This window comes from Schistocerca nitens, chromosome 1 (genome assembly GCF_023898315.1).
Source record: "Schistocerca nitens isolate TAMUIC-IGC-003100 chromosome 1, iqSchNite1.1, whole genome shotgun sequence".
Lineage (NCBI taxonomy): Eukaryota > Metazoa > Arthropoda > Insecta > Orthoptera > Acrididae > Schistocerca > Schistocerca nitens.
This window is the reverse complement of record NC_064614.1, coordinates 661,482,683-661,498,290: the sequence shown is the minus strand read 5'-3', so window position 1 is coordinate 661,498,290 and position 15,608 is coordinate 661,482,683. Positions and strand designations below refer to the sequence as shown.

The window sequence follows — 15,608 nt, the reverse complement described above, 5'->3', positions numbered from 1 at the left end:
GAGTGTGAGCTGTGTGTTGTGTCCAGATTACTCAGTTGGTAAGGGTGTTGCTTGAGAAAGGGACAGATCTGATCTAGAGTTGCAGAGTGAAAGATCAAAACAATTATGCTTTTAACCCACTATTATGAATATAGTGTTCGTATTTTCCCACACTATTGGTCATTTCACACCAATGAGTTGATCAATATGAATAAAACTTGGCACATTATGGCGACAGTTCCTAATAAGAGGCTTCTGTGTGGCAAAACCTTGAAAAATCTTCATATGGATTTCCTTTCATATATATTACATAACAACTGTTCTTCTATTTAGGCTTCTAGAAAATGATTTCCAAGTATTTCAGATGGTGATTCACTTTTATTACAGATTGAGTTATGTAGATCTGTATTGAGTAGACTCTAAATTCAAATTGATTCAAGTTTTTCTGTAGCTTTGTTACCATTACTAATTTGTCATTTGCCGGTGACTCTTGTCTTGCAAGCTTCTGATATGTTTAACAGTGGCAAAATGTTAGCATTACCTTTAACTGCAGGAAGCAGTACCATATAGAAATCATTTCAAGGAATACAAAGTACAGCTCTTCTGGGACAAGGTTATATTTATTTTCTAAAAAGTAATTTTGTAAGTGCTTTGAAATATGGCACTACAGAAGAATGTTGAAGATTAGGTCGGTAGAGCTGAAAACTAATGAAGAGGAACTGAATCGAACTGGGAAAAAAAAAGAAATTTATAGTACATCTTGACTAAGAAAAGTTACATCAAGGAATTGTCAATTTGGTAATAGAGGGCAGTGTGGAAATTAAAAACTGTAGATGAAGGCCAAGGCTTAACTTCAGTAATTAAGTTCAGATGGCTGTAAGTAGGATAGTTATGCAGCAGAGATGAAAAGGCTTGCATGGGATAGATTAGCATGGACAACTGCATCAAACCAGACTTCTGATTGAAGACCAGCACAGCAACTAGTACTGGGCCCTATTTCCTCAGAAATGTCACCAGGCAGCTTTGTGACAGCTTCTTCGATTGCTCGAAGAAACGATGTGAATGGCAAGAAATGTGATGTCAGAGCAAAATTGAAAGACCTTCCCATATTGCTGTTACACATTGTTCAAATCCTCATTTGTTAAATTACAAATAGAACATCTAAAGGAAGCTTCTTGCCATAAATTAGTAGTAGGGCAGTTCATCTTTGCTATTTGCCTTGGGGTGGACTGAAGTTACGCTATTAGCTAACTGTCAGGAACTTGATGTGTGTGTCTGGAGAAGTACATGATAAATCCAATCTCTGAAGAGTACAGGTAATTCTCTTTAATCAGTCAGTATGAGACCGAAATACACAGTAACTGGAAGTTGAAATGTACGATAATCTAAATGCTGTGCTGGATGCACTCCTGAAAATTGTTGGAATATCCCATCTTCCAAGGATAATTTCAAGATTCCCATTGCTTGCATTTTTGGGGTAGAGATAATTTTATACTGCTAGAAGCTGGTCATGGAACTGAATTTGAGAACTTGTTATTTTTGTGGTACAGTTCATGAAGACTGCATTTACTGCCAATAGGATTAAATGTGAAAAGATTTTGAGACTGGTTAAAGAGAGAATTTAACCAACAGCTGCCATCATTTGCTGACAGTCAACAATCTTAGAACTTTGATTCACAGGTCTGACATAAAGTGACATCCTTCATGGTGAGGGGGGAGGGGGGGACACAAAAGTCTGTGGTCAGGAAAAGTGAATGCTCAGGTCAGATTGATAAAGCTCTGCACATGAAAATGTCAGAAAGACGAAAGATGTGTTGTTAAATGCATAGCTTTTCTTCTGTATATGGAAAATGTTTCTTGAGAAATTGCCAAATACAAGGGAATGATGGACTATTTATGTGTGTTGGCTCTGGTTTCAGTAGTGAATAAACACATATTTCAGCTGCAGAACTGACATCTTCCATTGAGGCAATAATATTTGTAGCCCTTTTGCTTCATATTCAATGGTAAATTGGTTTTTATCAGACGATTTTTCATGTAACTCTTGGTACGCTTGTTTTTGTTATCAATAACACATTTGACAAGCTTTTCTGGACCATAACATGTTGGTTATTTCACCTCCACAGCTGTGGTAGGTTTATTTTAGAGCTGTGGAGAATTTGTTGCGTGATGCAAGCTGTAACACTATTCTGACTGTGTATATTTATATGCCTGTGTGCAGAGGTGAACTCCTTATCTCATCCCGCTTAGTTTTTTCACAGTGTTGCCATGCCATTTTTTTTAACATCAGCAACCATGATGTGATGATGTGATGAGCTGAATCAAGATATGCATGATCAAAACATCAGATTAGACAAAACTCAAATGGAAGAAATCTGTTCCTTGTGTAGTTGTCAACAAATATTGTTATGGCTCTTCAGTATAACCCAGCTCTAACAGTACTTCTGTAGAGATTATCTCTAAGGTGATCACAACATGCCTCAAGATTGCAATTCTAAATAGAAATTGCCAACTTATTAAAGAACTGTTATTCTCTACAGCCAGTGTTTCACTTATCTGTCTATAAAAGAGATGCTAGTGTACTAATACTATGTGATACTTTTTAATTGTTCTCCAGTAACTGTGGTTCTAATGTGGAATTTGCAGTAATCTGATATAAGGCATTGTCTTCGTAAGTTTAGTATTTAATGCATCTGCTGTTTACTTTTGTGCTATAGTAATGATGGAAATAAAATTTAATGTAATGGCCCCATTTTGAGCACCAGAGATGTTGTAATGATGGGGTATAAATTAAATTTAAACAGAGATGGGGAGTAACAATAATTATGTTTATCACATTATGGTTAGGAGTGATGTAAGAAGTAAACAATTGTGGTTTTGCTTTTCACAGAGTTTAAATTTATCTGACTCTGCCCTATTAACTAATAGCCTTTTCTATACTGTGCACATATTTTTTATTTACTGGATTTTTGTAAGACAATATATGCTTCTGATATTGAAATTACTGTAAAACTCTGCAACCGGAGCTGGTGCAAGGTATTATACATAACTGTTCAGCCCAAATAATGGTTGCCGATTTCTGTGTGTTCTGTAGACGTCTTCTTAGTTGAGGATGGAGACATGGGTTGTTTATTTACCATTCTTAAGTGGTTTATTGTTATTCTTGAAGAAGGTATAGAAAGCTTGAAGCAATTTTTGTATGCATGAATGCTCAGGTTTCAGTTATGTATTAACTTGATCAATTCTTTCCAGGTACAATATATGATTGAAGTTATATTCCAAATTCGTAAAGATGAATTTAGAGACCATGTATCAGTCATTCCAGAACTGGACCTTGTAGAAGAGGAGGACCAGTTCACTCATCTGATAACACTGGATGAAGCAAAAAATGCAGAAGAGATATTAAGTATGTACTGTAATCGGTCATTAATTTTCCTTCAGGAAGTTAGTTTTTAAAGAATGTTGTTAAACATCATCATCAAGTATTTTTCGTGGTCAGAAGATATATCAGATAAAATATCTGCGGAGAATCCACTTCCGTTGCAAATTGTACTCTGTGTGTGTGTGTGTGTGTGTGTGTGTGTGTGTGTGTGGATATTGCTGTCCCTTCTTCATTGGTTGAGATTCTACTACACTATGTGATCAAAAGTATCCAGACACCCCCACAAACATATGTTTTTCACATTAAGTGCATTGTGTTGCCACCTACTGCCAGGTACTCCATATCAGCGACCTCAGTAGTCATTAGACATCATGAGAGAACAGAATGGGGTGCTCTGCGGAACTCACGGACTTCGAATGTGGTCAAGTGATTGGATGTCACATGTGTCATACATGTGTACGTGAGATTTCCATACTCCTAAACATCCCTAGGTCCACTGTTTCCAATGTGATAGTGAAGTGGAAACGTGAGGGGACACGTACAGTGCAAAAGCGTACAGGCCAACCTCGTCTGTTGACTGACAGACCACCAACAGTTGAAGAGGGTTGTAATGTGTAATAGTCGGGCATTTGTCCAGAACATCACACAGGTATTCCAAACTGCATCAAGATCCACTGCAAGTAGTATGACAGTTAGGCAGGAGGTGAGAAAACTTGGATTTCATGGTCGAGCGGTTGCTCATAAGCCACACATCATGCCGGTAAATGCTAAACGATACCTTGCTTGGGGTAAGGAGCATAAACATTGGACGATTGAAAAGTGGAAAAATATTGTGTGGAGTGACAAATCACAGTACACAATGTGAAGATCCGATGGCAGCGTGTAGGTATGGCAAAAGCCCGGTGAACATCATCTGCCAGCGTGTGTAGTGCCAACAGTAAAATTCAGAGGCGGTGGTGTTATTGTATTGTCATGTTTCTCATAGAGGGGGCTTGCACCCCTTGTTGTTTTGTGTGGCACTACCACAGCATGGACCTACACTGATGTTTTAAGCACCTTCTTGCTTCCCACTGGAAGAGCGATTCGGGAATGGCGATTGCATCTTGCAACACTATCGAGCACCTGTTCATAATGTACGGCCTCTGGCAGAGTGGTTACATGACAATAACATCCCTGTAATGGACTGGCCTGCACAGAGTCCTGACCTGAATCCTATAGAACACCTTTGGGATGTGGAATGCCGATTTCATGCCAGGCTTCACCGAGCGACATCAGTACCTCCCCTCAGTGCAGCACACTGTGAAGAATGGGCTGCCATTCCCCAAGAAACCTTCCAGCACCTGATTGAACGTATGCCTGCGAGAGTGGAAACTGCCATCAAGGCTAAGGATAGGCCAACACCATATTGAATTCCAGCATTACCGATGGAATGCGCCATGAACTTGTAAGTCATTTTCAGCCAGGTGTCCAGATACTCTTCATCACATAGTGTATATAATCATAATTTATGGTATGCAGGCTGTCCCATTTATCTTGACCACCCTAAATAACTGCTTGTCCAGATGGAAATTACAAAATATTTCAAGCAAATATTCTTTAGCTGTCAGGGGCACATCAGTCAGCATGATTGCCTTTGTTGTAGCTTTGTTTTTTACAAAGATATGAACAGTGGTATGACTTTTTTAAATGGCAACCTGTATTTTTTATTCGGTTATTCATTTCCTCTCCTAAAGACCTATTCAAAAATGTATCACATACCATTCACCGAAACACAATGTTATTAATTACAGAACACAACATTGACTTTGAGAGCAGGATCACAAACTTATCCACTTGTTGGAGTTATCAGAATACAAATGAAAATCAAGTAAGAACATAACACAAAATTGACTTCGACTCTCCTGTACCACTGCCCAGGAGCAGAACATTCAAAGGTGCTCAGAGTGGTGACCCTGGACACCGATAAACTGGTGCACTCGTTGAATGAAAGAATTATTTACTGCTTCCAATGTTGCCTGCTGAAGAGAATTACAAGCAAGCGTGATATGTTCCTACATGTCCTCTGGAGCTGTTGGAATATCGTGATAGACAACATCTTTAATGCATCCCCAATGAAAAAAGTTCAGAGGATTTAAATCAGGAGACCTAGCAGGCCAAGTAACTGTTCCTCCTCGACCAATCCATCTGGCAGGATACCCTCGGTTTAGAACATGACATTCACGCATGCCATTTTGTGCTGGACATCCATCATGTTGATACCATATAAGCATTCTGGTTCTTAGCGGCACTTCATCCAGAAGAGGAGGAAGAATTCGTCTGAGGAAGTTGGCATACACTGTGACGTTTAGACTACCATTGATGAAATAAGGGCCAACAAATGTAGTACCAAGCATCCCACACCAGACATTAACTCTCCATTGACACTGATGTTCCACGTGCCTAAGCCATCGTAAGTTATCGTAAGTTGTCGCTGAACCAGTAATGCATGTTCCTTGTATTTACCTGTCCTTTGTTTGAGAAGGAACATTCATCGGTAAATGGAACATTGAAGAAGTAGTTTCGGTTGGCGAGGATTTGTTGCTGTGCCCACTGACAGAACTGTACACGATTCTGGAAATAATTCCCATGCAATTCTTGATGTAGGTGTACATAGTAAGGATGGAACTGATGACGTGTAGGAATATGATGTACACTGGTTTTAGGATTGCCAATCTTGTGTTCAAGCTGTTGTGTGCTCACATGTGGATTCATAACAACGAAAGCGAGAACAGTAACTTTGGCAGCTTCGTCTGTGCAAGTGCTACAACGATTGTGTTTTCGTGGGCTGAAACTTCTGTTTCCTGAAGCGTCGCAACAAGATGAGAAAACATCCACTGGGAAGGTGGGTTCTTGTCAGAATATTGCGCTCTGTACAGTTCCGCTGCATGCATATAATTTCGCCTACCTTCAACAACAACAACAACAACAACAATAAAAGAAACGTTATATCGATGCAGTTTGTACGAAGGACAGCCTTTACTGTATGCCTACTCAACAACACAATATTTAAAAGGACTAAACTACTGTACTAAATGTACCTGTGCATAAGAAAACAGTATTGCAGTTACTGTTCTGCTAACTTACATTCCCCATAGATAAGTAGCATTTCTACCTTCTCTTCATTGGTGTACATTCTAGTCACACAACTCTGCAACTGACTATGGTTGACGACGGTATGACGGGTGTGCATTCTACTTATGTGTACATTTGTCCTCTGTCAACATCATCATGTGGATGTGTTCCATTACCCCGAGTACCTGCACTAAGTACTGGGAGTGTCAATGTCATTGTTGTGTTATGTAATTAATAATGTTGTGTTTCAGTGGATGGTACAGTGTGAGGAAATGAATTACCGAATAAAAAATACAGGGTGCCATTTAAAAAAGTCATACCACTGTTCATATCTTTGTAAAAAACAGAGCTACAACAAAGGCAATCATGTTGATTGATGTCCCCCTGACGGCTAAAGAATATTTTCTTGAAACATTTTGTAATTTGCATCTGGACAAACATTTATTTAGGTTGGTCAAAATAAATGGGACGTATATCCATAGTGATCTCCCTCCAGGTGTTAAGTGAACATTTGTTTCAGTGCATATAGCAAGAGTTCTATGTGGGCAACACTTCCTTTGCATTTCGATTAGAAGGAAGATAATGAAAATTCCATAATATGTTTGTTGGGTGTGGTTCTGTCACATCCTGCATTCTGCCTGCAGTTTCACTCATAGGTTTCCATTTCTGTGCAGTTCATTTACAACTTTGAAATAGCAAATTCACACAACAAGAATTAATGTCTTGTTTTGTTGTCATGCAGCATGGAAGAGTACAGAGATACAAGAATCACATGGTTTCAAAGTGATGTTAGATATGATGCAGCAGTACTGCAGATTTTTGTTGTTGATATTTGCTTTTGTATGTTTAATAAAATATGAGTGATTATTAGGAGAGATAGTGACACCTTGATCAATTAATATGATCTGTCTAATTTGTATTGAATTTGTAAACAGTCATTAATCTTCTGTCCTGCCAAATCTTGTTGCATTCACTATCAACATGAAGATTCAATGGGAAACCTAATGTTACTGTTCCTGTTTGTTTGTACATTCTCTGTAACTGGTATAAAAAGGTTGAAACCAAATGGTATGAGGATACTGTACTTATAATGCAGTATTTTCAGCTGCTAACATATTGATTACGTGTGACACGTTAAAACTCTGCCATACTTTGAATCAAATTTGTCTAACTGCTTTCTGTGATCAAAGTGCAATGAGCTATATCTTTAGGCTATACCTCATGAACTGATTCAAGGCTTCAGCTTGTCATAAGATCATCCCCTTTTGATCCAAATGTGGTAATCGATGTTTGTGGTTGAGATTTGCCAGAGCAGCGCAGAGCTCCTTGAAGTATACGTGTGAATAGATGCGGCAGGTCCTCCCACACCCTTTATTGTGGACTACCTGTTCCCAGCCACATGTTGCTGTAACTCAGTCTGGTGAAATGGAAGAGAAAAAAAAGAGAAAGCTCATATTTCTAATATGTATGGGAATTGGATATACATTTTAATCTACTTCTCCCCCCCCGTCTCCGTCCATCTCCTCTCTTTTTCCATCTCCTTCTCCATCCGCCTCTCTCTGTCCATCACCTCCTCCACCCTCTCTCAGTCAATTTCTCCTCCCCCCCCCCTCTCTCTCTCTCTGTCTGTCTCTGTCTTTCTCCTCCTGCTCTCCCTGTCTCCTCCTTTTCTCTGCCCATCTACTCATACTCCTTTCTCTCTCCATCTTCTCATACTCCTCTCTCTCTCTCTCTCTCTCTCCATCTTCTCCTCCCCCTCTCTCACCATCTCCCTCTGTCCATCACACTATCCCCATTTGTATGTCCATCTTCTCCTCTCTCGTCTCTCTGTCCATCTCCTCCTTTTTGCTTTCTACATCTATTTCCTCCCACTCTTCTGTCCACCTCCTCCTCCCCCCTCTCTCTGACTTTGAGCCTTGTTTATCATTATTGCTTATTCAGATTCTGTAGTAATATTATAATAATAACCATTAAGCCATAAATACAACTTTCCTGTTTGCTGATAATATTTCACTGTTTTATATTTTATACACTTTGTCTGTCGTAATGTACATTAGAATATTATGTAAAAATTTGAAGTAAATCGCTCAAGATGTTTTATTCAAGATTTTTGATAATAGTGTATGTCAAAATTTTGAAGCAGTTGGTGAAGGACTTTTGGAGTTTAAGATTCTGAACAAACTAACATTTACATTTTTATTTACGTAGAAGTAATTGTTCATTGATTGGCGACTCCATGCAGTGCTGTGTGCACAACGACCATATATGTTAAATTAAAAGGAAGGTCAGCGTTGGCCATAATATTGATGTTTTATTGATAGCAGAATTGGTTTTCGATCACATAATGATCATCTTCAGTGCTGTACAAATTAAACTCAGACACTGGTATCAAATTATCAATAACCAAAACTGAGAAGCGATCACAATAAGCTGAGGCTAACCACTTCCTTACAGCTTTGTGATCGCTTCTCAGTTTTGGTTATTGATAACTTGATACCAGTGTCTGAGTTTAATTCGTACAGCACTGAAGATGATCACTATGTGATCGAAAATCGATTCTGCTATCAATAAAACATCAATATTACGGCCAATGCTGACCTTCCTATTAATTTTAAAGTAATTGTTCATGTGTTCAAAATCTGAAAATTTCCATCAGTTCTTCCCTAATTGCTTTGAAATTTTGACACAACATTGCATTCAAATACAAAAGTTTTTGTAAAGCTACTGGAGCACCATATGGTATAAATGAGGGTCATTCTGAAAGTAATGCCTCCTAGTTTTATTCATGGGAACTACAGGAGATAAACAAATCACAATAGCACAACTAAGTAGAGCAATATTTCAGCTGCAGACTGTCTCTGAAGGCGCTAACTTTGGATTGTACAGTGGATGTGGTAAGACAGTCCAGCCGAATTTTGTCATGAGTTGTGCAGTCGCAAAACTGTTGTGGGCCTGGCATTTTCATGTTGCAGGTGAAAGTTGAGTTTCTTCTGTGGCTTTACCCTGGAAATTCAGGCTTTCAGCTTAGTCATTGTCGTCTTGTAGCATTCCCCAGGCACCAGGACATCAAAAAGAACCACACCCTGGCTAACCCATAAGACTGTGCACATAACTGTGCTTGTAGGTGGCTGTGTCTTGAATTTCTTCTTTGATGGAGGCTTCTCATTTTACTATTCTATGGACTGTCTTTTGAATTCTGGCTTGTAGTGGTGACACCATGTCTCATCTCTGGTGGTGATCCTATTCAGAAAATTGTCACCTTCAGTCTCATATTGGTCCAGCAGGTCCCAACAAATTTCTACTCAATAAGTTTTTTATTCTTCTGTAAGCATCCACGGGATCTGTCTCACACAGACTTTGCCATAACCAAGATGACCCATGGTCATTATCTGCTGATCATCACAAATGAGTTGGTCAAGGTGCTCTTCATTGCAAGGGATGACAGCTGTGCAGGGTCTATTGGGCCTTGGCTTGTCATGCATGTCCTTTTCACCACCTTGAAATGCCATACTCATCACCTTACATTGCTCACATCTATTATATCATCTCCATACACCTTTAGCAAGCGTTGATGCATTTCAAATGGCGCAATTTCTTCAGCAGTGAGGAATTCAATCATACATTGCTGTTTTATATGTGCATCCATATCAGACTCCATTTTGGAACACTCCTCTGCTGGGGCCAACTACTACAGAACAATGGATCACCTACAAATGAAAGAGGAAGGTTCAAGCATTAGCACTACACCAACGACATCTGGCATGGACATCCAAAGTCACCACAAAAAAATAGGAGGGATTACCTTTGGAATGACCCTTGTATTTAGAATACATAAAGCAGGAACATTGTTAGCAAAAACCTCATGTTCATTTGTTCAAAAGCTTAAATCTCAAAAGTTCTTTATTTATTTATTTATTTATTTTTTTTGTATATACCTACTGTAGTGCCATATACACTGAAGTGCCAAAGAAACTGGCATAGGCATGCATATTCAAATACAGAGATATGTAAACAAAGACAATTCGGCACTTTGGTCGGCAATGCCTATATAAGACAAGTGTCTGGCACAGTTGTCAGATAGGTTACTGATGCTGCAATGGCAGGTTTTTAAGATTTAAGTGAGTTTGAACGTAGTGTTATAGATGGTGCTCGAGTGATGGGACACAGCATCTGCAAGGTGCAATGGAGTGGGGATTTTTTCTCTGTATGACGATATCACGAGTGTACCGTGAATATCAGGGATCTGGTGAAACATCAGATCTTCTCATGACATCGCTGCAGCCAGAAAAAGATTCTGCAAGAATGGGACGAGTGACAATGAAAGAGAATCTTTCAATTTGACAACAAGTGCAACCCCTCTGCAATTTGCTGCAGATTTCAGTGCTGGGCCATCAAAAAGTGTTAGTGTGTGGACCATTTGACAAAACGTCATCAATATGGACTCTCGGAGCTGAAGGCTCGCTTGTGTATCCTTGATGACTGCACGACACAAAGCTTTACACCTTGCCTCGGCCAGTCAACACCAACATTGGACTGTTGATGACTGGAAAAAATGTTTCCTGGTCGGACGAGTCTTATTTCAAATTGTATCGCGCGGATGGACATATACAGTATGAAACACCCACTCTTGTATCCTTAACAACTGTACAACACACAGCTTTACACCTTGCCTGGAACCATCAACACTGACATTGGCCTGCTGATGACTTAGAAACATGTTGCCTAGTCAGATGAGTCTCGTTTCAAATTGTATTAAGTAGAGGGACATGTACGTGTATGGAGACAACCTCATGAATCCATGGACACTGCAAGTCAGCAGGGCAGTGTTCAAACTGGTGGAAGCTCTGTAATGGTGTGGGACGTGTGCAGTTGGAGTGATATGGGACCACTTATACATCTAGATACGACACTGACAAGTGACACATACGTAAACATCCTGTCTGATTACGTTCATCCATTGATGTCCATTGTGCATTCTGATGGGCAATACCAGCAGGACAGTGCAACACCGCACACATCCAGAATTACTACAGAGCGGCTCTAGGAGTACTCCGCTGGCCACCAAACTCCCCAGGTATGAACGTTATTGAGCATATCTGGGATACCTTGCAATGTGCTGTTCCAGGGTGTATACGACCTGGGACAACCGGGAGATCCGGGAAATACCTGGGAATTTTTTCATCCTGGAGAAAACCAGGAAAAACCCAGGAATTTTTTAGAGTTCCGGGAATTTTCATTGTTTTAGTTTTCAGTTAATTTTTTTGTAATTTTGACTGGTAAGAACCGATACTCTAACAAAGGATATTATGTATCTCGCTACTGCAGAATAACACTACAGCAACAAAATATGAACGAGAGAATAAAACTTAAATTGCAGAGGAAATGCGCCATATTAAAAAAACACAGAGCTCATACAAGCATTTGCCAACAGCAAAATGTATGAAAGGGCTTAGGAAGACTATGCAGTGCTTCGTGACAGCAAATTACCTCTGATTAGCGTGACGTCACAACTGTTTACATTAGATTCAAGCAAGCAGTTATGAGCGGGATCATGAGCATGGGCAGCTGAGTCGCATATGAGTAGTACTTCCTCCCGCTTCTGGCTACAGAAATGTCGCTGTTGGTTGTGTACGCAGCAAACCGGGGTATCTGAATCGGTTGGCAATTTCAGAGGTGAGGGAGGCAAATTCGTATTCTTGGGGCAAAAAAATCTTGTTTCACAAAGCGCCTAGCATCTACCGCACGTTAGTCCATTGATTATTTAAATGATTTTGAAACACATCCCTGTTGCGTTTTGAGCACATTCTAAGTTGATTTCTGAATGAATCATAAGTTGATTTTTGAATGTGTGCATAGTGTACGTGATGTCCATGTCAGAGGAATCCTCGTAGCATCTAGAAATAAACTTTCCTGTAGAAAAAAGGGGATGATCCTATACGATGAGTGGAATAAAGCTGAACGGGTGATTGTCATTTGTTTATGTGATTGATTGGGTATGGGAATGATTAGCATTGTTATAATTACTAGTTAAGTCCATAGATTGGGACTACCAGAGTGGAAATAAACGACTAACAAGAATAACAGGTAAGAAAGATTACGTATTATCTTCTCGGTGTATCCAAGAAAATGAAATTTTGACAGAAAATTTTTGGCCAGATCGCTACAGCAGAAAGGGCAAGTTGTACTTTTCCCAGCTAGCAGCCGCGCAAGTTCTACTCTGGGAGTAACGTGGAAAATGCGTTGTACGAACACATAATAACGCCTAAATGGAGAATAATCGCTGGATAACTAAACTGGTGATTCTGGCAGGGTTAGTAGAGTTTACCTGAGAATGAGCTTTGACAGTGATAGGAATAGTTACAGAATTAGTGATGAGAAGATAGTTTGTTAGAACGAGGAAGGAGAACAAACGGGGACATCACACAAATTACGGAATAATATGATGATTCCACATTTATACAAAAATTTCGTACTACTACTTTTTGATCTCGTGCTTCAAAAACTGGAGCGTATGAATGCAATGTGAAACTATTTCCTAACATAAAGCTTTTTGCTTGTAGTAGGTCAAATAGGCATTTCATATTGGTACTTTGTGAATTATATTCTGTCATATTATAAAAATGACTATTGTTACCAAAACAGTCTTGCTTATTGGGTGTGTGTTACAGTGGCTACAATATTAGAAAGACTTGTTTTCTTTCGTCTAGCAGACAGCGACAAAATAGACGTAATCAGATCGAGAAACCACACCAGTCTTGGGTACTATTTGTATTAACAGCTTTTTCAGTTTTAGACAATGACATATAGATTTTTCATGTAGCAAAACGTTTGACGAACTTTGATGAGGTAATAGAGTCTTTCACAGAAAGGAAAGCTCACCATGTAAAGCTGTAGCAAGATTAGAGAGAGAAAAAACGGTAGGACTTAAGGACTGAAGAAATGTGTACGCCTTGCTTGTCTCTTGTCTTACCTGGTTTTATGTATCCTGTATTTAATTTTATGCTGCACAGAACAGCAAGTTACACTCCTGGAAATTGAAATAAGAACACCGTGAATTCATTGTCCCAGGAAGGGGAAACTTTATTGACACATTCCTGGGGTCAGATACATCACATGATCACACTGACAGAACCACAGGCACATAGACACAGGCAACAGAGCATGCACAATGTCGGCACTAGTACAGTGTATATCCACCTTTCGCAGCAATGCAGGCTGCTATTCTCCCATGGAGACGATCGTAGAGATGCTGGATGTAGTCCTGTGGAACGGCTTGCCATGCCATTTCCACCTGGCGCCTCAGTTGGACCAGCGTTCGTGCTGGACGTGCAGACCGCGTGAGACGACGCTTCATCCAGTCCCAAACATGCTCAATGGGGGACAGATCCGGAGATCTTGCTGGCCAGGGTAGTTGACTTACACCTTCTAGAGCACGTTGGGTGGCACGGGATACATGCGGACGTGCATTGTCCTGTTGGAACAGCAAGTTCCCTTGCCGGTCTAGGAATGGTAGAACGATGGGTTCGATGACGGTTTGGATGTACCGTGCACTATTCAGTGTCCCCTCGACGATCACCAGTGGTGTACGGCCAGTGTAGGAGATCGCTCCCCACACCATGATGCCGGGTGTTGGCCCTGTGTGCCTCGGTCGTATGCAGTCCTGATTGTGGCGCTCACCTGCACGGCGCCAAACACGCATACGACCATCATTGGCACCAAGGCAGAAGCGACTCTCATCGATGAAGACGACACGTCTCCATTCGTCCCTCCATTCACGCCTGTCGCGACACCACTGGAGGCGGGCTGCACGATGTTGGGGCGTGAGCGGAAGACGGCCTAACGGTGTGCGGGACCGTAGCCCAGCTTCATGGAGACGGTTGCGAATGGTTCTCTCCGATACCCCAGGAGCAACAGTGTCCCTAATTTGCTGGGAAGTGGCGGTGCGGTCCCCTACGGCACTGCGTAGGATCCTACGGTCTTGGCGTGCATCCGTGCGTCGCTGCGGTCCGGTCCCAGGTCGACGGGCACGTGCACCTTCCGCCGACCACTGGCGACAACATCGATGTACTGTGGAGACCTCACGCCCCACGTGTTGAGCAATTCGGCGGTACATCCACCCGGCCTCCCGCATGCCCACTATACGCCCTCGCTCAAAGTCCGTCAACTGCACATACGGTTCACGTCCATGCTGTCGCGGCATGCTACCAGTGTTAAAGACTGCAATGGAGCTCCGTATGCCACGGCAAACTGGCTGACACTGACGGCAGCGGTGCACAAATGCTGCGCAGCTAGCGCCATTCGACGGCCAACACCGCGGTTCCTGGTGTGTCCGCTGTGCCGTGCGTGTGATCATTGCTTGTACAGCCCTCTCGCAGTGTCCGGAGCAAGTATGGTGGGTCTGACACACCGTTGTCAATGTGTTCTTTTTTCCATTTCCAGGTGTGTATTAGCTAATAGTCAATAAAGACTCCAAATTTTCTGAAGAGTTCTTGTTCTTCGGTTACAAATAATCCAATCCAGTATTAATTGTGAGGCCTTTTTTTTTTGAAAAGGGAGGGGGGGGGGAGGCATGATGTCAAACCGGCCGACTGGGAGCAGGAGAGGCACCACAGGACATTTTAATTTACGCTGTCCTGAATATAGTTTAATGGCACCCATTACAAAATATACATATTTGAGTTCCACAGTGCGAAGTACAGTGACATGCGGTAGAAGAATGCTGTGTAAAGAGGCTTGGCACTCCACTTGGGCACACTTAAGACCAAATAATACTTCTTACATTTCCTCGAAGTTATATGTTTTATGCATCAGACTCTTCAGAAAGATGTTCGCTACAAAATGAACATATTTTTGAAAAGTCTCTCTTTTTTTTTTTTTTTTACGTCCTATCTCAAATGCTCGAGGGTGGGGGAGGGGGGGGGGGGGCGGCACCACCATCTAGTATTCTAGTATTGCCCCGGTTTGAAATATTGGAGATCTGGGGCTGAAGCGCATTCACGTAATTATGGAAGGCTACAATATGTTGTTAGTTCCTGATTTTATTTTATTTTCACCTTTCTCACAGTCAAGCATTAATTGCCTCGCTGAACAATGAAGTTATTTTTGTCGCTTTGCTAAAGAAATTCGCCTTTTATTT

The 15,608-nt window shown here is 41.0% G+C and overlaps 1 protein-coding gene across 1 annotated transcript in view; it reads left to right on the top strand.

Moving 5' to 3' along the window:
• Positions 1-15,608, top strand: part of LOC126259146 (pre-mRNA-splicing factor CWC22 homolog) — a 137,282-nt gene that overhangs the window by 38,216 nt on the left and 83,458 nt on the right. Inside the window, exon 4 of the mRNA XM_049955696.1 lies at positions 3,232-3,385. Within this exon, the coding sequence (XP_049811653.1) occupies positions 3,232-3,385 (154 nt within the window). The remainder of the gene's footprint in view (positions 1-3,231; positions 3,386-15,608) is intronic.